General features: G+C 35.7%; 1 protein-coding gene across 1 annotated transcript; it reads left to right on the forward strand.

Moving 5' to 3' along the window:
- Positions 1 to 20,911, forward strand: LOC131755934 (general transcription factor IIH subunit 2). Its single transcript, XM_059062565.2, has 16 exons — positions 1 to 102; positions 2,912 to 2,999; positions 3,640 to 3,717; positions 4,041 to 4,077; positions 4,303 to 4,389; positions 5,417 to 5,467; positions 5,785 to 5,839; positions 9,739 to 9,844; positions 11,062 to 11,152; positions 11,318 to 11,405; positions 11,909 to 12,016; positions 13,613 to 13,676; positions 15,377 to 15,480; positions 16,044 to 16,146; positions 18,326 to 18,365; positions 20,176 to 20,911. The coding sequence occupies exons 2-16, from the start codon at positions 2,944 to 2,946 to the stop codon at positions 20,293 to 20,295; spliced, it is 1,188 nt and encodes a 395-aa protein (XP_058918548.1). The 5' UTR covers positions 1 to 102; positions 2,912 to 2,943; the 3' UTR covers positions 20,296 to 20,911.
- The last annotated feature ends 3,323 nt before the right edge of the window (positions 20,912 to 24,234 follow it).

Raw genomic sequence — 24,234 nt, forward strand, 5'->3', positions numbered from 1 at the left:
TGCGTCGCTTCCGCGCGCGGCGGAAGGACTTCGGCGGCGCCCTCAGAGCAAATTGAGAAGAGCTTCCGGCAGAGCGGTCCTCAGCAGCTCACCTCAGGACAGGTGAGGCCGTGGTAGAGGTTTCCTCGGAGCCGAGGCGGGGATTCGAGGCCTGGGAAGTGTGGCAGCAGGAGGGGCCTTCGCGGCTGGAATTGGGGATTGAATAGCGCAGAACCGCCTCGTAGGGAATGAGGATGTGTGGGAGGGGGTGGGGGGCAACTTCCGTCTAGGGAGCTGCATAGAAGCATCTGGGGCAGCAGTCTGGAGAGTGGCTCTCCTGCCCTAAGGCAGGGCACGAGTTTGGGGACTTGTGGTCCTGGGTTCTAGCTCGTCACCAGCCTCCAGCTGTGTGGCCTCGAGTTACCAGCCTCTGAGCCTTGAGTTCCACACCTGAAAAGCAGGACAGTTATCACCCTTGCCTGTCGCACAGCGCTTGGCAGGGTTACGTGTGAGGGAAAGCTTCATAAATTGCGATGTGTGGTGCACATCTCATTTGTTTACGTGTAGCTTTCTGAGCTCATGTGAAGGAATCATACCACCAGGCTTCCCCAGGGGGAAGTGGCTTTCCTGGGGTTGGATTCCCAGCGATATTTGTAAGAAGATGGAATATTGGGCAGTCATAGGCAGTTGGAGATGCTGACCTAAGAGGTTACCAAGTACATTTTCCTCCAGGCTGCATAAATCCCTTCTCTATTAACTGCATGCATTGTAAACATCCAGCTTCCCTTTGAACATCTGCAGTTATGGGGATCTTAATACCTCTGTCCTATCCCTGTAGTTTCCCATTGCAGACAGTTTGAATTAAGAAGTCCTTGTATGCAGTGAGCCAGAGGTGGTCCTGCTTGCAGCTTCTGCTCATATAGTTCTCATTTTGTTTCTGAAGTTTCAGAGAATTAAAAGTAATAAAATAAAAATAAAATACAGTTTAAATATTGATGTGATGGATGGCAGTAGCCACGTCTTTAAGAATTTAAGCTTTTGATTTTTGACATTCATGATAAATACAAAAACACCTCCATGGAAGATCAAAATGTTCAATTTAGTCACTGTATGCTGTGTTAACTACACTCATCATTAAACCTGCAAGGCACCAACATGGTGTGTTGAAATAGCACTGATGTCAGAATTAAGGCCCTTCTTGTTATTTCAGGATACTAAAGTGGACCACCTGACCTCCTGAAACAAATGAATCTCTTCTAGCGCCAGGGAGTGGCTTGTTAATTCAGTGAGAGACACACAGAACTTTAGCAAATAATATCTGATTGTAGCAGGTGCCAGAGAAAACGGTGATGCCATAAAAGCAGTCTTAAACTTGTCAATAGGTTTTAATTCCAGACGTCCATTTATAAAAATCTAGATATATTTAGATTTTTAAGTATATTTTTCTATAGGAAAAATGAAATAAATGAGGTTGAGGTCTTGGTTATTGTCCTCATCACAAAAATTAATCTTTGCCCCTGCCAATGATGGGATTTGTTTTGTCCTTAATGTCTTGGCACTTAGGATTCCTTTGATCTTTCTTATGGTAGAAGGAAGTTGAAAGTGAGAATGTAGAATGGGGAGGGAGATACCATTGGGGAGGGTGGAGGTGTGGATGTGACGGGGGTGTTTATTACTTGATTATGGTTAATAGAGTCCTCCCAACACCAATTTTATCCCTGATTATTATTATTATTTTTTCAAATCCTATGATCTATTTTCCTAAAATAACATGTGAAATCCAGACAAAACAAAATGCAAATGTTTTAAATTTTTAACTTTGAAATAATTTTAGATTTACAGAAAAGTTGCAAAAAAAGAAAAGTACAGAGTTTCCATATAACCTCCCTCTTGAGACAGGCTGAGCTAATGTATAAAGTTCCTTTCCAAATGCTTACTAAAATTATTTAAATAATAATGAAATTATTAAATAATTAAATAAAATTTAAAATAAATTAATTGAGTTCAAAATCAAGATGGGGTATCCCTGATTATTAAAGAAATACATGTTCATATTGAAAATATGAAAATACAGAAAAGAATAAAGAAGCAAAAAACCAATCATCCTTAATTGTAACATCCATCAAAACCATTTGTCCTTTTTTTTTTTTTTTTGCGGTACGCGGGCCTCTCACTGTTGTGGCCTCTCCCGTTGCGGAGCACAGGCTCCAGACGCGCAGGCTCAGCGGCCATGGCTCACGGGCCCAGCCGCTCCGCGGCATGTGGGATCTTCCCGGACCGGGGCACGAACCGGCGTCCCCTGCATAGGCAGGCGGACTCTCAACCACTGCACCACCAGGGAAGCCCTGTCCTATTTATTGCATTACTAAGTATTTCCTTTTACTTTTAATAGTTGGGGTTAATAGTGTATTTTTAAAAAAATTATAAGCCATAAGCATTTATCATTTATGAATAATAAATTTCATTTAAAAACTTGATTATGAGAAAATTCACACAAAGATAAAGGTGGAAAGATAGTACTGTGAATCACCATGTATTCATCACTCAGCTATAATAAGCAACAGTTGTGGCTCATGTTTCATCTACACCTGTACCCACTTCCCATAATTCTATGGTTCTGTCCTATGACACATCTTTAATACATTTTTTTAAATTGTAAAGAGATGCTTATTTCTGGTACCAAATTTGTGCATAATTAATTATTCATATTCTTTCTTGGGGATGGGAAAAGAGTTCCATGAGGATTTTAAAGTATTTTTCATTCAGCTACAATTATTGAATAAATTGCAAAGAATAAGATGATTTTGCATTCTGAGTTTTGTTTTTTACTTTGTATGTTTACTTCCCTCTCTTTACTTTTCAAATTTAATTGTATGCATTTGGTGACAAACATCTTTAATCAATTCACAATCTAATGATTTTTTTTTAACAGAATATTGACTAATACAATACGGCAAGAAAAAAATGGATGAAGAGCCTGAAAGAACTAAACGATGGGAAGGAGGCTATGAAAGAACATGGTAAGTAGGGCATTATTACTTTCCCTTCCCTTTTAGATGTTGTTTTGGGTTTTGTTTTTTTGGTTTTGTTTTTACAACTTTATTGAAGTATATTTCACACATGTTAACATTCACCTGTTTCTTATGTATAATTCAATGATTTTTAGAAAATTTACTGGATTGCAATCATCAACACAAATCAGTTTTAGAACATTTTTACCACCCCAGTAATATCCCTCATGTCCATTTACAGTTAATTCCATTCCCACCTCCAGTCCTAGGCAACTACTGTGTGCTTTCTGTTTCTCTAGATTTGCCCTTTCTGGACATTTCATGTAAATGTAATCATATAATATATGGTCAGTTGTGTCTGACTTCTTTAACTGAACATACTGTTTTTAAGTTCATCCATGTTGTTGCATGTATCAGTAATGCATTCCTTTTTATTGCTGAATAGTATTCTGTTAATATGTTTATGCCATGTTTTTATTCATCCTTTCACCATTTGATGGACATTTAGATTGTTTATAATTTTTGGCTGTTATGAATAACGCAGCTGTGAACATTCAGGTGCAAATCTTTGTGTGGACATATGTTTTCATTTCTCTTGGGTTAATAAAATTTTAGCTTATCTTTTCAAATAAGTAATTATTGCTTACAGGGAGATTCTTAAAGAAGATGAATCAGGATCACTTAAAGCTACAATAGAAGACATTCTCTTCAAAGCAAAGAGAAAAAGGTAGGTAAACTTTGTGTGTGTTACAAAAGGTAAAATATATTCCTTTAAGCGTTTTTGTCCACTTATGGCCACTCCTTGGTACTTCATTTGAGCAGTGTTTCAGGGAAACTGACTTGTAGCCTTCTAAATGGGGGGAAGGAGCCAGCAACCTAGTGCCTCAGCAGGGAAATTGATCTTCAGGGACTGTCCAAAATGCCCATAATTATATGCATCCATAAGTTAATAATTTATTTCACTAAAAAAATGCAGGTTAGTTGAAAAGTTGTAATGATTTTTCAGGTAGTAGATGGTATTCCATTAAAATGTTTGCATAATTTTAACAGGGTATTTGAGCACCATGGACAAGTTCAACTTGGAATGGTATGTTACTCTTTTTTCCTTTTCTGGTACAGGACTAGTTTGAGTTAGAGAAACATTCTGGCTTAATAGAATAAACAACAGTAAAACAAACTTTTTAAGGGAATATATTAAAAATATATGTGTAGAATATGTGACTACTAAATGACATTTTTACTTCTTGATCAAAAATGTATTTGAAAATTGTTCTTATTTGTGTGTTTTGTTTTGGGGTTTTTTTTTTGGTAGATGCGTCATCTTTATGTGGTAGTAGATGGATCAAGAACAATGGAAGACCAGGATTTAAAGCCAAATAGACTGACATGTACTTTAAAGGTATACTAAAATTATTCTAATTTATACTACATGTGAGGAAGGATGCTGAATTCTATAAAAGAAATGGTTTTAAAGAAAGCAATCTTTTTTTTTTTTTTTTTTTTTTTTTTTTTTTTTTTTTTTTTTTTTAGCTAATACAAACTATAGCTAAGTAGAAGTGCTACCGGATCATTTACGGAAATGGTATACCAAAATAGCTAATTATTTATGCCCTTAATTCCACTCCGTGTTAGGATCTTGCATTGTCAGTTATCCCTTTTCTTTATTGAATCTTCATTCTCCTTTGACTTACTTGAATCAATCGCCTCAGCTGATAAACACATTCAGATTATTCCTAATTTATTAAAACCCATCCTCAATTTTGCTTATTCTCCTGTTTGTCTTTATTGGATCTTTTCCTTGTTTAGATTGTTTCTGTCTTATATGTGCAAATGGTTCCATCTTTTAAGACCTAGCTCAAACCTATCTCATCACTTACCGTTTCAAATTCAGGTTTAATATTTTAATTTTTATTTATTTAATATTTCAAAATTTATTATTTTTTATTTATTTAATATTTTTACTTCTCAACATTTTTTGAAAATCTATAAACTTAAAAATCATTAGAAACAATGCTTCATAAGTAGATTTCACAGGGACTTCCCTGGTGGTGCAGTGGTTAAGAATCCGCCTGCCAATGCAGGGGACACGGGTTCAGTCCCTGGTCCAGGAAGATCCCACATGCTGTGGAGCAACAAAACCTGTGCACCACAACTACTGAAGCCCGCTTGCCACAGCTACTGAAGCCCACATGCCTAGAGCCTGTGCTCCGCAACAAGAGAAGCCACTGCAATGAGAAGCCTGCACACTGCAACAAAGAGTAGCCCCTGCTCGCCGCAACTAGAGAAAGCCCACATGCAGCAACGAAGACCCAACGCAGCCAAAAACAAATAAATTAATTTTAAAAAAAGAAGATTGCACAAAACCTGTTTTCTGTGGTTGTTGTTTTGCCCTTATCTAGTATTTCCTTTTTGTTTTCTTTAAACAGTTGTTGGAATACTTCGTAGAGGAATATTTTGATCAAAATCCTATTAGTCAGGTATGTAGATAAGTGATATAATTCAAAATTAGCATCCTGATATTATTGCAAAATATAATTTATTTTTTAAAACATTGTACATATATTCTATTGGTAATTAAGTGATTCAGATCGTGTACAAGTTTCTGGGACACTTAGCAATGAAAAGCAAGATAACTCTAGAAGTTAATGTACAGTGAACACATAGCTTAGTTTAGATCAGAAGTTTCTCATGTTACTTATTCCTTTTGTAATTAGTCATTTATTTTAGTTACGTACATTCTTATCAAGAAGAAATAATTTGTTAAATTAATAATCATTTTTGTTTTTATTTTGAGATTGGAATAATTGTAACAAAGAGTAAAAGAGCTGAAAAACTGACTGAACTCTCAGGTATGCATAAAATTACCTTTATAGCACTCAAGGACTTGGCTTTATTCACTCAACCTTGTAACTCTGTTTGTAAGGTTGCCTAATAAGTAAAATGGAGCCTTTCTGCAGGCTCTTTCGGTAAAACACTTAAAAAAAACCTTTATTAAACTCTTGGTCTCTAAAATGACCTGTTTTTTTGTTTTGTTTTGTTTTGCCACCCACGTGGCATGAGGGATCTTAGTTCCCCAACCAGGGAGCAAACCCGTGTTCCCTGCAATGGAAGTGTGGAGTCTTAACCACTGGACTGCCAGGGAAGTCCCTAAAATAACCTGTTTTAAATTGAGTTCTATTTTTTCATTTTTAAAAAAATTGAGTTCTGCACAGTCATGAATAGTATTATAATGAATGTAAATGTATTTATTCTTATCCTGAAAGCATTAAGATAAAATTATTTTAACCATTCAGAAGATCCACTTAATCTTAAAATTAATTTTTTAAAGGTAAACCTCTAAAGAACAAAGAGTATAAAAATTGAATTGTAGTTGTTAATGATTAGATTTTCTGCTTGCATAACATGCCTAACTGAATTGTATTCTCTTAAGAGATAATCATGGCAGATTTTATTTGCTTTGGTATATGTGCTATTGCAAATTTACATCACTAATTCTATTTTCTATAAAATATACTGTCCCTTAAATGTGGTTCTCAACCTTTCATCCTCACCAATACACATAAAATTGACACACTTCCATCATTAGTGATTTTTCATTATGGCAGTAAGTAGTGAAGTGTATGTTAGCCTGGGCTCATCCAGGAAACTCAGTTGGAAGTAATCCAAAAAATCACAAACTAGCTTAAGGGCAAAGGGGAAATTACTGACTCATGTTGATATAGTTGATATAGTTGTTTCTGTCTGGTTTCATTCTCTGATAGGTTTTCTGAGAGGTGAAAAGATGTCTATTAATAGCCCAAATCTACATGACCCTCCTAGTCCGTAGCCTCAGCACAGGTTCCAAAGAGGACTATTATTGACCCTGATTATGATCTGCCCATCCATGAGCCGTCAAAGTGGCCAAGGGAATGAAGTATTTTGTTGGTAGGCCTGGATTACATGTCTGTGTCTGGAGTAGGGTAGAAGCAGGGTAAGTTCCATTTGAACCACGTAGTCTAAACTGGATTCTTATACAGTGAAGGAAGGATGGTTCCCCTAAGAAAAGGATGTAGGGCTGACCCTCTTGCATGCCCCCTACCCCAAGTTAATAGTAATATTCTATGGGTGCACAGAGATGAAAAATCCTCTGGTGATTCTTACAGGCCTCTTGAAAGTACCCTCTCTTCCTCTGAACAGAATCACTGCTATAAACCACACTGACAGTAATATAAGTATGCTTTTTTTCTATACTCATAACACAGTAGGAGATAAAAAAATTTTTTGAATGTTATGGTAGAAAGAAAAGTGGATAGAGAGCCAGAAGATTTTGAGTGCTGGTCCTGCCACTGGGTAGGCATATGTCTTTGGACAAATCACTTAACTTATTAGATTTGTTTCTCAGTTATGAAATGAAGAAATTAGACTTAGGTACTTTTCATTTCTAAAATTTTATGATTCCAAGAATAAATACTTGCAGTGTATAGCTGACCCTTGAACAACTTGAGGATTAGGAATGCTGACCCTCTGCACAGTTGAAAATCTGCATATAACTTTACCGTCGTTGCTCTGTTTCCGTGGTTCCACCTCCGTGAGTTCAACCAACTGCAGATCACGTAGTACTGTAGTACATACTTAGTGAACAAAAATCTGCATATAAGTAGACCCACATAGTTCAAACACTTACTGTTCAAGGGTCCACTGTATATTAACTATGGCAAATGGTTAATATTTTAAAACTTATTCAAATAAATAAGAACACCAAGAAGCTCCAAGTAGATGTATGGGCAAAGAAGATAAACAGTTCATGCCAGAATAAAAAGAGGAATTAAATAACTATTAAAAAAGAAAGTTTACCCAAACTAGTGTTTAAAAAAAAAAAGCCCACTCAACAACATTTTACATATTTTAAATGACCAAAATGAAGTTTCGAAAGCAATATATGGCTTGCTGAACCGTGGAGAAACTGGTACTTATAATGCTGATAGTCTGGTTAATTTGTTTAACATTTTCTGGAAAAGAGCCATAAAAATGTTCCTTGGAGGACTTCCCTGGTGGTCCTGTGGTTAGGACTCTGCACTTTCATTGTTGAGGGCGCGGGTTCAATCCCTGGTTGGGGAACTAAGATCCCACAAGCCGTGCGGCACGGCCAAGAGGGAAAAAAAAAAAAGGTATTAAAAAAAAATTCCTTGGGGTTTATTTAGGAAATGTTATGAAAGAAGAAAAAGCCTCATTCTACAAATATACTGTCTGCAGTGGTATGTATTGGGTTGGCCAAAAAGTTTGTTCGGGTTTTTCTGAAGATGTTACAGAAAAACCTGAACGAACTCTGGCCAACCCACTATAATAGTGACAAATTGGAAATAAATGTTCAGTGGTATGAAGGTAGTTTGCTATATGATAAACTCGATGTTTCATTGTTGTTAATTAATATGAAGACAATGTTGAAATAGGAAATGTCTGAAGAATACCATATTTTATTGAATCTCAGATTCTATCATTTGTAAGATACCTTTATTTTATGAGCCATCAAGAAGGAAAAACTCTAGCAATTAACCTCTGATACAATGTAAAATGATATGTGAATTGTTCATACCAGCTTCTTGGTGGTTTGACATGCCTGTCAACTATTCTAAAGAATTTGGTGGTTTTTCTTCCCTTCATTTGTATTGCTTAGCATGAGACAGACAGTCTTTTCAGATGTTATTTCAATAACAACGTAACACAATTTTGTCTCTTTGTGGAAATCCTCTTTCTTGGGTCTTATAAAGTGCTTGTTTTTTACCCCTGAAGAAAAAAATGGAATTGCAGGCATTTTTCTATCAATGAGTTTTTGCTTCACCAATAACTCATTTACACCTCACTGTTCTGTTCCATGCCTTTCTACATAAAAATATTACCGTCTGTATTAGCCTTTCTAAAAACACTTTAAATCGCAGTTAAACTCAACATGAACAGCACAAACAATGCACATGATACAGTTGAAGCAGCAACACACTTTAAACTGCAGTTAAACTCAACATGAACAACACAATGCACATGATACAGTTGAAGCAGCAACACGTCAACAGCATTCATAGGTTCGCACATGAGCAGGCAGTGACAGCTGTGTCACAAACGCTGCCTGGCTGCCAGTGATTGTAAGACACATTGTGATTTCAGAGATGTTAAAATGTGAACATATATTAGTATTTAAAATGATGGGGCTTCCCTGGTGGCGTAGTGGTTGCGAGTCCGCCTGCCGATGCAGGGGACACGGGTTCGTGCCCAGGTCCGGGAGGATCCCACATGCCTCGGAGCAGCTGGGCCTGTGAGCCATGGCTGCTGGGCCTGCGCGTCCGGAGCTTGTGCTCCGCAACGGGAGAGGCCACAACAGTGAGAGGCCCGTGTACCGCAAAAAAAAAAAAAAAAAAAAAAGAAAAAAAGATGAAATAGGAAATATTAAGAGTAAAAATTTACGTACTCTAAGTTAATATTATTAAAATGTGTGCTGATAGACAAAGAGATTATTTGTATTCTGTTTTTTCAGTATGAGTGAGACTTTATAAAACAAAACATTTCTGATGAAAGTGCAACTTGCTGATAAGAACCTGCTATATAAAAAATAAAATAAAATTCAAAAATCAAAAAAAATGCAACTTGCTAGAAATGTAAATCAAAGGGATTCTGTTGTTTAACATCATAGATATGTAAATTTGGGAGAAAGGTAAATTTCTATAATGTATATATAGATTATTTTTATTAAAAGTAGATTATTCCATTTCTATTTTAGGAAACCCAAGGAAACACATAATATCTTTGAAGAAAGCTGTAGATATGACTTGCCATGGAGAGCCATCTCTTTATAACTCCTTAAGCATGGCTATGCAGACTCTAAAGTTAGTATTTTACACTTATTGTTTATAATTTATTTCAAAGTTTTTTGAATGAGTTAAGTTGAAATGATAATATGTTAATATGAGTCTCCATAAACCCAGCTATAATGAAATCATTATTGAGAGAAATATGTAATGTCATTTATAATGTTTAGTATGGTGTTGGTAAGTAATTTTTATTTTACATTTTAGTTGCTGAGGTATATCCTTGAAGAAAAATATAATTAAAGCTGAAGTAATATTAGTAGTACAAAAGAAATATGATAAAAAATATTTTATTGAAAATTGATTGTATGTGGAATTTAATGTGGTATAATAACTGAGTGTTGTACATTGGTTTTTATTAACTTATTTTGTAATACATCTGTAAATTAATAGCACTTTTCTAGCAAGTTTAACTATGTGGAATATAGTTAAAGCCCCAAAGAAAGTATTCAATATATTTAAAGCTTATATATTTTATCCCTGGATAGTCTGTCCTGTCTCAGATTTTTATACCTTTATATGATACTTTTTTAGTTTTGAAGTAGATGAGAAGGAGGTAACACACATAGTGAAGGTAGGCACAATAGCAGCATCCACAAGTGAAAGCTGAGCAATGAAAATATAAGCAGGAAAGCTATAAATAATTGATAAAATTGCTCCACAAAGCTTAGAAATATCTATTTGGTATAGAGGAGAACAGTTCATCACATCTTAAAATCCCATAAACCGTCATTTAATTAAATGGTACACAAACGTTACTGCTTATGAATATTATGACTGAATCAACATGAGATTAAATTGTAGTCTTTAAAAAAGAACTATGCTACTATTTTCAAGCCACACATATGCACCTTAAAGTTGATTCCTATGGTATTGTCACACTTTCCAATGTACACTTTAGACTTCGTATGAAACAAATCTATTAGAATGTAAGCTTCATGATGTCAGGAACCTTGTTGGTCTTGATTATCACTTTATCCCCAGAACTTAAAAGAGTATTCAAGAAATATTTATTGAATGAATAAGTGAATCAATGAATTTTTTAAGTGTGTAGCTAATTTTAGAAAAATTGGCATTAAGGTTTTTAGAGTATATTCACAATTCATTCCTTTGTAATGTTGAAACAAATGAGGTTATTCTGTAGTCTAAGTGTAAACCATGTGTACTATTGTTTCTGAGTTTTTTATTAGTATAATTTGTTATACCTAATTGGAGTGGTTTTTATCCTTCTTTAGACACATGCCCGGACATACAAGTAGAGAAGTCCTAATCATCTTTAGCAGTCTCACAACCTGTGATCCATCTAATATCTATGATCTAATCAAGGTAGAACCAATAATTTCTTCATAATCAAAATCAAAGTTACAACTCTAAAGAGAATTCTATAGTGAATTTATTACTAGTTTTCAGAACATTCTATTTTTCAAACACATTAATTATTCAATTTTTTTTCTTCCCTCAAAACTCTCCATTTACTTGGATTTTACGAAGACCCTAAAGGCAGCTAAAATTAGAGTGTCTGTTATTGGATTGTCTGCAGAGGTTCGGGTTTGCACTGTGCTTGCTCGTGAAACTGGTGGTATATATCTAGAATCTTCAATATTTACTCATAATTACTATGTAAAGTAACAGTTTATTAATTAGGATGTTTTTATATGTTTTTTAAGCTGCTAAACTTAAATCAGTTCATGTCCTGAAGTCCAAAATATGGGTAGTTACATTAAATATATCACCGATTCTATAAGATATCATCTCAGAATGCAAGGAATTTTCAGTAGTTATGTCAGTGTTCAGAGGAAGCATTATAACTCTTGAAAAGCTAGAAATTTTACTATATTAATACTTAGTGAAGAACTTGTAACTTGGCTTTAATTAAATTGTAATTACAGTTATTCCTAGAGAAGTCAATTTAGAGATGTTATTTAAATAAAGTTTTTGAAAAATGATAATTTAACTTAAGTATATACTTTGAAAATGAACATTTTCAGATGGTAAAATTTTTACAGAATTATATAGAAATTACAGTTCATTCTTATGTCTGAAAAGCTGTTGTTTCTTCTCTTTTACTTCTCCTCTTGTTAGGCACATACCATGTTATTTTAGATGAAAGCCATTACAAAGAATTGCTGACACATCATGTTAGTCCTCCTCCTGCTAGCTCAAGCTCTGAATGCTCACTTATTCGTATGGGTAAGTACTTATTTTGTGTTATTTAATTAATTAATTTTTATTTTTAATTTTCTTTTTGGCCGCATCACTTGCAGGGTCTTAAATAGTTCCCCAACCCGGGATCGAACCCAGGCCACTGCAGTGACAGTGCCAAGTCCTAACCACTGGACCACCAGGGAATTCCCTATTTTGTGTTATTTTAAAATAGACATTTAAAAAAATATATTAAAAAATAATAATAATAATAAAATAAAAATTAAAAAATATATTTTGACTCAAGCTAGACTTTCTATCTCATTTGCACACGTTATTTTAACATTTAAGAATTTCTTGTATTTAACTTAAATGTTTTATAATTAGAGAAAATTATGCTGTTGAAGCAATTTTGGGAAATACAGAGAAGTAAAAAGAAAATTAAACTCACTTGTAGTCCTATCACTCAAAGAACACTACTGTTTTGTTTTTAATTGCTAAGGTTAGAAAGGTATAAAGACACTGTGTTTATAGAGAAATTCTTATATTAAGAAATTTAAAAAGCTGTAAATTCTGCTGTACTGTTTTATCGAAGCTGTGTAATACAATTATTATTTTATAGTAAACATTTATTTGTAAATTGAAATGGAAAAAGCCCAACTATTTTGTAATTTGTAATTGAAAAAGCCCAACTTTTAAATACAAAAAGAGGCTCCTTGTTTAATATGCATTTTTAAACTGTCAGTGAGATGGAATGCTTTTCTGCCTTGTTTTTGGCTATTTATAGTACTGTTCAACCTCTCTTTCCTTTTTCCTCATCTCATGTGATATTAGTATCTATTTCATTGTGTGTTGCAAGGATTGAGTTAATACAGACCAAGTATTTAGAGTAATGCTTGATATAAACACTCAGTACATTTTAGATATTATGTTGGCTAATCTTTTCAATTTACTGATACATTTCCTTAGCCTATCTTAAAGTTATTTTTAAACTTATAATAATTCTCCAAATTGATTTATTAGAACCATTTAGGAATATCAACCCATTTTCAGTCACCTGATGCAAATGTTTTTTCAGTTGGTCATTTTCCTTTACTTTTATTTATTTGTTTTGAAATGTAGATAGGTTTAAAATTTTTATATAGAATGAAATTTCTCTTTTTTTATGGTTTCTGCTTTTCTTAAACTTGTTTTCAGAATTTAAAAATATATATGGAAAATAAACTACATGGGTATAGACATTCCAAAATTTTAAACTAGAAGTATGTTCTTATATAAAATGAAAGTAGACTATATTATAGACTCCTCTGTTATATCAGAAAGTATTTAAAAATTACACACATTTTCTTTTTAAAAAGCAGTGTGTGTTAAGTGTTGTTAAATTAGAAAATATAAATATGAACTTTAGAATCTGAGGCCATATGTATGGACAGATCTTTCCCCCATTTCCTCCACTATTAATTCTTTTTCAAACTGAGAATTACTGTCAGTTTGACTGTGCTATAATAAACATATCTAAAAGGCAGGAAAGAGAAGTTTTGCACAACTTAGTGGGCTTTCTGGTAGGAACATTTTTAGGTTTCTATTACTAGAATTTTTCTGTTTCCTTGAGGAAAAAAAAGTAATACATTTTCTTCTGTGAAGGATTTCCTCAGCATACCATTGCTTCTCTGTCTGATCAAGATGCAAAGCCCTCTTTCAGTATGGCGTAAGTAAAAACCTTGAAACTGTCCGTCCGTGATAATGTTTTTACATTGTTAAGTCCTTCCTGTAAGTTATAAATTTAAAAGATGGACTTGAAATGTAATGGCTTTTGTAGAAAATTACTTTCTATGTAGCTGTAAAAAGGAGTGAAAACTATATATACTCCTCTAATACTAAGTAAAATAGTAAGGTAGAGAAAAGTGTATAGTGTGCTACCGATCATCTAAGAAGAGGGTGGAGGTTTGAGTAGATATACATACTTGTTTATATTAATAATAAAAATAGTAATGAAACCAAAAAGTAAAAATTAAAAAAATGTTTACTAACACAATGTGTGGAGAAAGGCAAAGAGATAGATCCTAGACTTTTCTGCATATAACTTGTTTTAACTTTGGAGCTTAATTTTACATAATTATAAAACAAAAGTAAATTTAAGAAAGTAATTCTTAAAACTCATAAATAAGACTACTGTCTTTAGCTATAAAAGTGTAATAGGGACTAGATTTACACTTCCGTCTCCTTGCAGAAAACCAAACAAAATATACAAAACTGTGGTTTTCGTACATTGGACAACAGGCAGTGCAGGTAATGATCCCTGCAAGACGAGAAACAAATGAGGTGGGCCCTATGATTGCAGCTTACTGCCTAGAGAGAATTTCCAGGCTGCTGTGCAGGGAGGGAAGACCCACACAGAACCAGGAGGTTTTGCTCTGTTCAGAAACAAAGTTCAGAGTTTGTAGGGGTAGGGTGGAAGCGGCTACCATTTTGCAGGGCAGAGTACTCGAGAGTAAAGAGCTACACAGAGAGCTCTGGAGAGCTTCCTCTGAAGCCCCCACGAGTCATTAGCTGAGTGTTGATCTGTACGTTCCTGTTGGGAATTTCCTGGAGGCCAGGAAAGAAGAACTGGAGAGGAGCAGCAGAACAATCCCTAGAGCTCACACGGGGCAGGGAGTAGTTCATATTAACACCAGTCAGTGTGGAAAGGCCTCTTAACACCGCAGGCATTGAATAGGGTCCACAGTGATGGAACCAAGTTAACTCTAGACTAGCAGCTGTTCTGGACAGCCTAACAAACTTAAAGGCAAGTCTTGGCATCATGCTATTTCATAGTTACTTAAGTATATTCCACAAAAAGCCACAGTGTATTTAAGGCAATGCAAAAAAAAATCCAGCACCCAAAACAGAGCAAAATTCACAATATCTGGCAACCAATCAAAAATTACCAGTCATGCAAAGAAGTAGGAAAGTATGACCCATAACAAGGAGAAAAATCATAGAATGGAAATATATCCAGAAATAACACAGTTGATAGAAGTAATAGGTTTGGTGTTAAAATAATTATTGTAAATATACTCCATATGCTCAGGAAAGTTGAGGAGTACATGAGTATGATAGGAGATATGGAAGATAGAAAAAAGACCCCAATCAAATTTCCAGAGATAAAGAATACAGTGTTTTAGATGAAAAATAAACTGGATTAGGATTAACAGCAGATTAGTCACTGAAGAAGAGAAGATGAGTGAATTCAAAGACATTAATGGAAACTATTCAAAACAAAATGCACAGAGGAAAAAAAAGACAAAAATGAACAGAGTGTAAGTGAGCAGTGAAACAACGTGAAGGTTTTAAAATCAAAGTGGCTTTTGCTCTAACTGCTCACATCTTTATATATCACTTTTTAAAAAGTAATGTTTCCCCCCACAGGCATCTGGATAGCAACACTGAGCCAGGACTTACATTAGGAGGCTATTTCTGCCCACAGTGTCGGGCAAAGTACTGTGAGCTTCCTGTTGAATGTAAAATCTGTGGTAAGAAACCAACTGTTCATTATCCAGTAAATTAATCTTGAATAACTTCTTACCTATATTGCTATTAAAATAAATATAAATATTAAGCTCTGCCTATGTTTCTGGATTTAATCTGTGAGAAAAGACATAGATTACTTTTTTCCATTGTGTGCCTAATACTCCATTTAAAAAAATAAACATGGCATTCTAAAAGAGTTTCGTAATTCTCTTTCTGAAAAAAATTATGTTCTTTAAAGGCAGTGCAGTAGATCTTGTAGATGTTTTTGCAGCTCTTCATAAAATAAATATATATAAGGAGAATGAGAAGTTAAAGTAACAAAATTGTAGAATTTAATTTATAAGTAAGGAAATATGCCAAGAGAGGTCACATACTTAGTGACAGAACTAAGACTCCATCCTGGAGTTTCCTTTTATGGCCACAGGTAAACTAAAGAAATGAATGCCTGCAACCCTAAAAAAAAAGAACTTGAAAATATTTAACCTAAGTTATATCATTTGACATTTCAGCCATCATCTTTATGAGGTTTGGGTTATTAAATATGTCTTTCTGCTTTATGTGTTAGGTCTAACTTTGGTGTCTGCTCCCCACTTGGCACGGTCTTACCATCACTTATTTCCTTTGGATGCTTTTCAAGATATTCCCCTGGAAGAACATAATGGAGAAAGGTATATGAGTTTTGAGTAATTTGTATCTGTTACAAGTGATAATGTTTGAATATATTGTTACTACATTAAAAAGAGTCATATTCACTTGGTCAAGATTACTGCTAATATAGAAAATGAGATATAGAATGCCTTGTCTATGATTGAAATGATTCATTAAACAGATCTGGATCTCCAGAGATCTGTTAATTTCCCTAAACCCATCTATGTGTAGTAAGAGTGGTGGTATGTTGGTAAATCAGCTCTCCAAAAACTAAAAAAAAAAGCCCCGATTCGTAGCATTTGCTGATTTCCATGGTGTAAAACTGGAAGATTTATCCAGAGGCCTAATATCAAAATAATATAAAAAATAAAGAAAAGATCAAATGAAGAGTATGAAAGAAATATTCAAGGATATTTTCTACTATTGAAGGAAAGAACTTTCTAGATTGAAAGGGACTGTCAAGTGCCTGACATATTGAAGGCAGACCTGCACTAAAGTGTATCATTGTGAAATTTCAGAATACACAGCAAAATACTAACCCTAAACATTTCTGGAGAGGGAGAATTGGGTCACATCACCTGGAATTAAAATTGTTTGGCTTCTTGTGAGCAACACTGGATGCTGACAGGGAGCAATTTCCTTCAAAATTTGGAATAAGAATTATTACCAACCTGAATTATATACCTAGCCAAGGTATTTAAATGTAGGTAGAATAGGGACTTCCCTGGCAGTCCAGTGGTTAAGACTCCGTGCTTCCAGTGAAGGGGGTGTGGGTTTGGTATCTGGTCGGGGAACTAAGTTCCTACATAATGCACAGCGCAGCCAAAAAAAAAAATGTAGGTAGAATAAAGATATTTTCAGACTTGTAAGGTCTCAAGAGACTTTCTTGGGAAGCTGTGGAAGAGATGATTCAAAAGAACTGAGAAAGAGAATGAATGAAAGAGAATAGGAATATTTACCTAACCAAAAGTGGCTAAGGAAGCTGTAGGATGACGTCCTAGAATGACACTTGTATGTCAGATATGGAGAACAGTCAGTCCAGTTTGGAGAAGGTCAGAATGCTCCAGGAGACATGTCACCAGAGGATGGAAACTATAAAATTCCTGATGTAGCTGAACATAACAAGAGGATATTCAGACTTCTCAGGGATCGGTTGGGGCTGAGTTAGTGGTAATTAGAAAACTTAAGCTTATGAATAACAATACAGTTATTAACTCCAGGAGAAAGTGTTTTACAGAGAGGAAAATTTGTATGGCATGGCTCAGCTGAATATGTCTATATAGTCATAATAAACTAAACATTTAATATTGTTCTATCCAAAATGACTTAATAAATGTCATTCTCAATTCTTTCTATGTAGTTATGTGTACCCATGCTATTGGTTCAAGATAGTTGAAAGAGAATTAAAATCTCATCTTCTGTAGTGGGAGGATCATAGCCAATGGCCTATGGAAAAAAACCAAGAGGTAGCACTGTGAGCATTTGCTCTGGAAATGAAGTGGAGGTGGGTAGGGACAGAACTGTTCTCTTTTGTAATAAATTTTGAGAACTTTTAATTCTTTAAACCATTCCTTGAAAATTAAGCCCTTAGGCATCCATTTTTATGATAAATTAACTTCTATCCGTCTAGACTTGTACCAGCTGTCTGCTGTCTTTGGGAAAGTTGAAAAATAATCATGCAAATCATTTTCTATAGGTATTCTTGCAGAATACCAGCTGAGGAAATCGTACTCATATTTAACCTTGATGAAAATAAAATAAAATTTGTTTAAGGAAGATTTTAAGCTATCAGATGACCTTGAGATTTACTGTGGAATTTTCTTAAATTACTGGTATTCTTAATTCTTTCTCCTAAAAATCATATGTAAAGATAATTACAGTTGACCCTTGAGCAACATGGATTTGAACTGAAAGGGTCCACATACTTGTAGATTTTTTTCCATAAATACATACTACAGTACATGATCCACAGTTGGTTGAATGCTCGGATGTGGAACTGCTGATATGGAGGGTCAGAGAGCCAGAGGGCCAACTGTAAAGTTATACTCAAATTTTTGACCCTCGGGGATTGGTACCCCTAGCCTGTGTGTTGTTCAAGGGTCAACTGTACTTTTAATAAGAGAATTCTTGTTGGAATTTTCCTGAGCTATTTTAATGAGTGAGCCCTTAACAAAATGATTCTTAAACTTTCTTTTTCAGATTTTGTTATGCCTGTCAGGGGGAATTGAAAGACCAACATGTAAGTTCATGTACTTTGTAAATATTAAGTATTGTACAATAAATATTGAAGAAATAGTATTATAAGTTTTCAATAGATTGTTGAAGACCAGGCTCATATCAGGTTATTCCTCAGAAGTATAATAGTAGGTAGAGATAAAATGGGAGCTATTACAAACAGTTGTTTTGTAATTCTGCATTCTAATTTTGCTATAAAGGTATTTTAGTACTTTGTCTTCAGTTTGCAAGCTAAACTGAAATACTGAAATATTAGTTTGGAAATACTAAAAGTTTTTTTCTCCATGTTGTACTTTAGGCTCTCATAACTCATTTTGAAGTTACCATTTAAGGTGACCACAGACCAAAGGTTATTCCCCCATTATGCCACTGAGAAAATATTTTTAAAAATTTTGATGGGGCCAATTTGAACATATAAACTTATATAAAGTTGCAAATAAGATAGATCATTGTCTAGTTTTAATTTTTTGTTAATTTAGTTACATGTCCATATTTAAAACTATACTTTATAAACTATATAAAATATTAGTTGAAAGGATGGCTTGTTTTATTCTACTCTCACATTTCATAAAACAGTTGTATTGGAGTTTCCTGGTGGTCTAGTGGTTAGGATTTGGTACTTTCACTGCCGTGGCCCAGGTTCAATCCCTGGTTGGGGAAGTGAGATCCCAAAGCCTTGAGGCATGACAAAAAAACCCCCCCAAAACCCAAATGTATATATATAAAACCAATTAAAAAAAACAATTTTATTAAGTTTTACATGCTTCTTTGACATCAGTAGCTGCATCCTCACTAGAACCACTTTTTGACTCATTTGAAAGTTTTTAAGAAGACACCATCTTTTTAAAAATAAATTTATCTTATTTTTATTTATTTTTGGCTGCATTGGGTCTTTGCTGCTGCGCGTGGGCTTTCCCTGGTTGTGACGAGCGGGGGCTGTTCTGTGTTGCAGTGCGAAGGCTTCTCATTGCAGTGTCTTCTCTTGTTGCAGAGCATGGGCTCTAGGTGCGCGGGCTTCAGTAGTTGTGGTGCACGGGCTCAGTAGTTGTGGCTCGCGTGCTCTAGAGTGCAGGCTCAGTGGTTGTGGCACACGGGCTTAGTTGCTCCGTGGCATGTGGGATCTTCCCAGACCAGGGCTTGAACCCGTGTCCCCTGCATTGGCAGGCGGATTCTTAACCACTGTGCCACCAGGGAAGTCCCCAAGGGACTTTAAGGACTCAAAAACGAAATTATTCCCTCATTTCTTTTTTTTTCTTTTATAAATTTATTTATTTATTTTTGGCTGCATTGGGTCTTTGTTGCTTTGCGCAGGCTTTCTCTAGTTGCAACGAGCAGGGGCTACTCTTTGTTGCGGTGCACGGGCTTCTCATTGCGGTGTCTTCTCTTGTTGCAGAGCACGGGCTCTAGGCGTGCGGGCTTCAGTAGTTGTGGCACATGGGCTCAGTTGTTGTGTCTCGTGGGCTCCAGAGCGCAGGCTCAGTAGCTGTGGCACATGGGCTTAGTTGCTTGCAGCATGTGGGATCTTCCGTGGACCAGAGATCAAACCCATGTCCCCTGCATTGGCAGGCGGATTCTTAACCACTGAGCCACCAGGGAAGCCCCCTCCCTCATTTCTAAGGAATAATTTTTTGGAAAAAATTAATTGCCTTCGATTTGAGAATATATAGTACATTGGGACTAATAAAGTTGGTACGTGAGTAGGGAAAAAGTGATAGAGATATAAAAGAGCAAAGCAACTTGAATGTCTTCTAACTATGCTGTACTTAACTTTTGGAAACTACTTTTTAAATTTAGTTTTCTTCTTTTCACTGCAGGTCTATGTTTGCACTGTGTGCCAAAATGTTTTTTGTGTGGACTGTGATATTTTTGTTCATGACTCTCTCCATTGTTGTCCTGGCTGTATTCATAAGATTCCAGCTCCTTCAGCTATTTGATTCCAGCATATAATACACATTGAATGTGTTAAAAAGACATTTGCGACTGTAAATAAAATGATTCTTTAGAAGAAACTCCAGTGAAGAACAGTTGGAAAGGAAAGTCTGATCTAAGAAACCTATTACTTTAAAGCTTCCTCTGTAATGATTGGTAAAGTATTTACTTAATGGTGTATATCTAATACCACCATTTTGGTGGTTTGTTATCTGAGACTGGCTTACCTTTTATAGTTCAGGTTAATGAACTATCCTTGTTAGCCTCACTCAGGTTCATACCCAGGGACTGTTTAACTTAATCCCCCTCAACTTTCCTACCCTGGGTCATCAGAAAAATGTAGGTGAGAATGTATGATGAGGTCCATGTTTCAGGTTCACTGAAGATATACTGTTATAGGCAGGACTCTTTTTAGGGTATATTCTTCTGAGAGTGAATCAGGTTTTCATAGCAAAGGTATGTTTATTTTAAATTTGTGAACTTTAGTCACTCTAGATTGAGTTTAACTATGATATTCATGATTTTATAAATAACAATTCTTAGTGAAGAATGTTATCAGTAAAGACAATGTAATCCCACCCTGGAGAGTCTATTCAATAAATCTTGGAGGAAGCCCAGGAATATGCATTATTTTCAGTTTTTTATATATATATATATATATATATATATATATATATATACACACACACATACACATATTCTTTTTCAGATTCTTTTCCCTTATAGGTTATTAGAAAGAATATGTATTTTTAGCAGCACATGTGTGCATACACACACTAAGACATAATTTGACCAAAGTACAGATCTTTCTCCCAAGAGTCATACTCTCTGCGCCTAGACCCAAATGGTTCTTTACAAGTAAACAGACTTCGGCTCTAGGTAACCAAATTAACTGCTGTCTTCCTTCCTTTTGCTCTGTCCACAAGAGGTATCAGTGGCTTGAAGGAGATTCCTTTAACATAATCAGAATATTTTATCTCTCCCTACTTGAATTAAAAGAAAGGCCATGAGTAGGCACCTCTTGAAAAGTTACTTAGAAATATATTAGACACACACTCACAGTACTGTATATAAAAGGGACATTGAGTGCCTTTTGGGGGGCTGCTTTATCTCTTTCTACAATTTTGGGTTTTATTTGTATACTTGATAAGGTTAAGGTGAATATTTTAGTTAGATGTAAGGAGGAATTTCCAGTCTCAAAATTATAGAGAGGGCTTCCCTGGTGGTACAGTAGTTAAGAATCTGCCTGCCAGTGCAGGGGACACATGTTTGAGCCCTGGTCTGGGAAGATCCCACATGCCGCGGAGCAACTAAGCCCATGAGCCACAGCTACTGAGCCTGTGCTCTAGAACCCACGAGCCACAACTGCTGAGTCCGTGTGCTGCAACTACTGAAGCCCACACACCTAGGGCCTGTGCTCCGCAACAAGAGAAGCCACCACAATGAGAAGCCCGCACACTGCAACAAAGAGTAGCCCCCACTCGCCTCAACTAGAGAAAGCCCGCGCACAGCAATGAAGACCCAATGAAGCCAAAGATAAATTAATTAATTAATTTTTTGAAAATTATAGAGAAAATCCTGGTTTGTTTAAGATTATAGAAATTAAAATGGTGATCTAATAATACTGTTAGTTCTGGCCTTAGTTTCCCCCGTGGAACTCCACAGTATACTACAATAATGAAGGAAACTTTTTTTTTTTTTTTGAAACTTTTTAACATTAGGAATCTTTCTGAATAGTTTGTCTTTCTGAGTTCTGTTAGATTAGAAAATTCCTTAAAGCTTAAAATTCATTATGAAAATTACATTTATTTTAAATACTTTTGAATGTATACATTTCACTTCATATAATTTTTTATTTTCCTGAAAGTCGTTTTGTTTTAACTGAAGCATTTAGTCCATTTATATTTAATGTGCCTACTGATACATTTTGGTTTAAATCTACCATCTTACTTTGTGCTATTTGTTTCAACTACTCCATCTTCATTTTTCTCTTCTTTCTTGCCTTTTTTTGTTTGTTTTTTAAAATTTATTTTATTTATTTTGGGCTGTGTTGGGTCTTCATTGCTGTGCACGGGCTTTCTCTAGTTGCGGTGAGTGGGGGCTAGTCTTCATTGCAGTGCGCAAGCTTCTCATTGCGGTGGCTTCTCGTTGTAGAGCACGGGCTCTAGGCACATGGACTTCAGTAGTTGTGGCACACGGGCTCTAGAGTGCAGGCTCAGTAGTTGTGGTGCACGGGCTTAGTTGCTCTGCGGCATGTGGAATCTTCCTGGACCAGGTATCAAACCTGTGTCCCCTGCACTGGCAGGCAGATTCTTAACCACTGTGCCACCAGGGCAGTCCCTCTTGCCTTTTTTTGGATTGCTTGTTTCCCACCATTCTTTGTTTTCCTAAACTAGTTTGGAAATTGTATACTGTATTTTTATTCTTTTAGCAGTTATTCTAGAAATTACAGTACACGTAATTCCTCAACTTGGGTCCTCTAGAAAGTAGAACCTCAGGCAAAGGTGAAAGTATTGTTGCTTTATTTGGGAGATGCAGATCTAGGGAAGTATGGGTAAGGAAAAAAAGGGAAAGTGAGACAAGGAAAAACAATATGTTATCACAGTCTCCAGGCTTGATGACAGACTGTGAAGAGTCATAAGAGTCTCCCAGCAAGTGTGTTCACTTAGAGTTTGGGACTTCTCCAGAAGGTTTATAAAGAGAAGCTGCCCCTCTGCACAGTCTACCGAAGGGAGGAAGGGAGGGTAATGCAATTTCCTAATTTCTTTCATTTCCCACTAGCCAAGGCTTGCCACACAGGGCTGTGTCATCTGGTCCTTTGGTAACTGCTAAGGGAGCCAGCTGTCAGGCTCCGTGGTGTGGCGTTGCAGCCAACTCTGGAAGGTCAGATAGGCTTGGTGTAGTTCAGTTTGGACTCCAGCCCGCTCAGGAAGCTGGGCAAAGGCAGCAGCAGTGCAGAGGAGGAGGCGGGCAGCACCTTGGAAAGAAGGGCATGGCCAAGAGAATCTGAGGAAGCACTGCTTCCAGTACTCCTTCATAACATCAAAACCTAAAGTTAACTTGTACCTTTACCCTCCCCACGGATAACACATTTAACCTCACTTTCCTCCTTCCTCACTTATTTATTATTATTGTTGTACATTTAATTATTTTGGTGTTTCACTAGACATTTATATTTGTTTTAATCAGTTAGTGTTTATTAAGATTTAATCACGTATTTACCTCTTTCATGGCTCTTGATTTATTCTTACATCTCAGATCTGTTGAGGATCATTTTTCTTTGACCCGAAGTACATTCTTCAGAATATACTAGAGTTCAGAGTATATAGTATGCTACCTGTTATGTAAGGAAGAAGGCAAAATAAGAATATATATTTGTCTTAGCAAAAAGAAACAGTGGAAAACAATAGAGAAAGTCGATGAAACCAGAAGTTGGTTCAACCAATTGACAAATATTTTGCTAAGTTGACCAAGAGAAAAAAAAAGAAGACTCAAATTACTAAGATCGAGTGAAAGAGGAGACATCACTATGGACCTTACAAAAATAAAGATTGTAGGGGAATACTACAAACAGCTGGGGAAAAGAGTGAATTTTAATGGCTGTTCAACTCTGTGAACATACTAAAAACCACTGAATTATACACTTTGAATACGTTATGTTACATGGTACATGAAGTATATCTCGAAAGCTGTCTTTTTAAAAAATGAGGGAATTCTCTAGCTATCCAGTGGTTAAGACTCTGCGCTCCATTGCGGGGGGTACGGGTTCGATCCCTGGTTGGGGAACTAAGATCCCACAAACTGCACCACGTGGCCGAAAAAATTTTAAAAAATTTTTAAATAGAAAGAAACTCTGGAAGAATACATAGGGAAATAATAAAAATGGTTGCCTGGGGCTTCCCTGGTGGCGCAGTGGTTGGGAGACCGCCTGCCGATGCAGGGGA

This window comes from Kogia breviceps, chromosome 4 (genome assembly GCF_026419965.1).
Source record: "Kogia breviceps isolate mKogBre1 chromosome 4, mKogBre1 haplotype 1, whole genome shotgun sequence".
Taxonomy (NCBI): domain Eukaryota; kingdom Metazoa; phylum Chordata; class Mammalia; order Artiodactyla; family Physeteridae; genus Kogia; species Kogia breviceps.

What these genes read in the sequence shown, in the direction of transcription:
- LOC131755934 (XM_059062565.2), top strand. Translation starts at nt 2,944, where the DNA reads ATGGATGAAGAGCCTGAAAGAACTAAACGATGGGAAGGAGGCTATGAA. An exon ending in GACTGACATGTACTTTAAAG is followed by an intron (nt 4,390 to 5,416) that starts GTATACTAAAAT and finishes TTCTTTAAACAG; the next exon opens with TTGTTGGAATACTTCGTAGA. An exon ending in ATATCTATGATCTAATCAAG is followed by an intron (nt 11,153 to 11,317) that starts GTAGAACCAATA and finishes GATTTTACGAAG; the next exon opens with ACCCTAAAGGCAGCTAAAAT.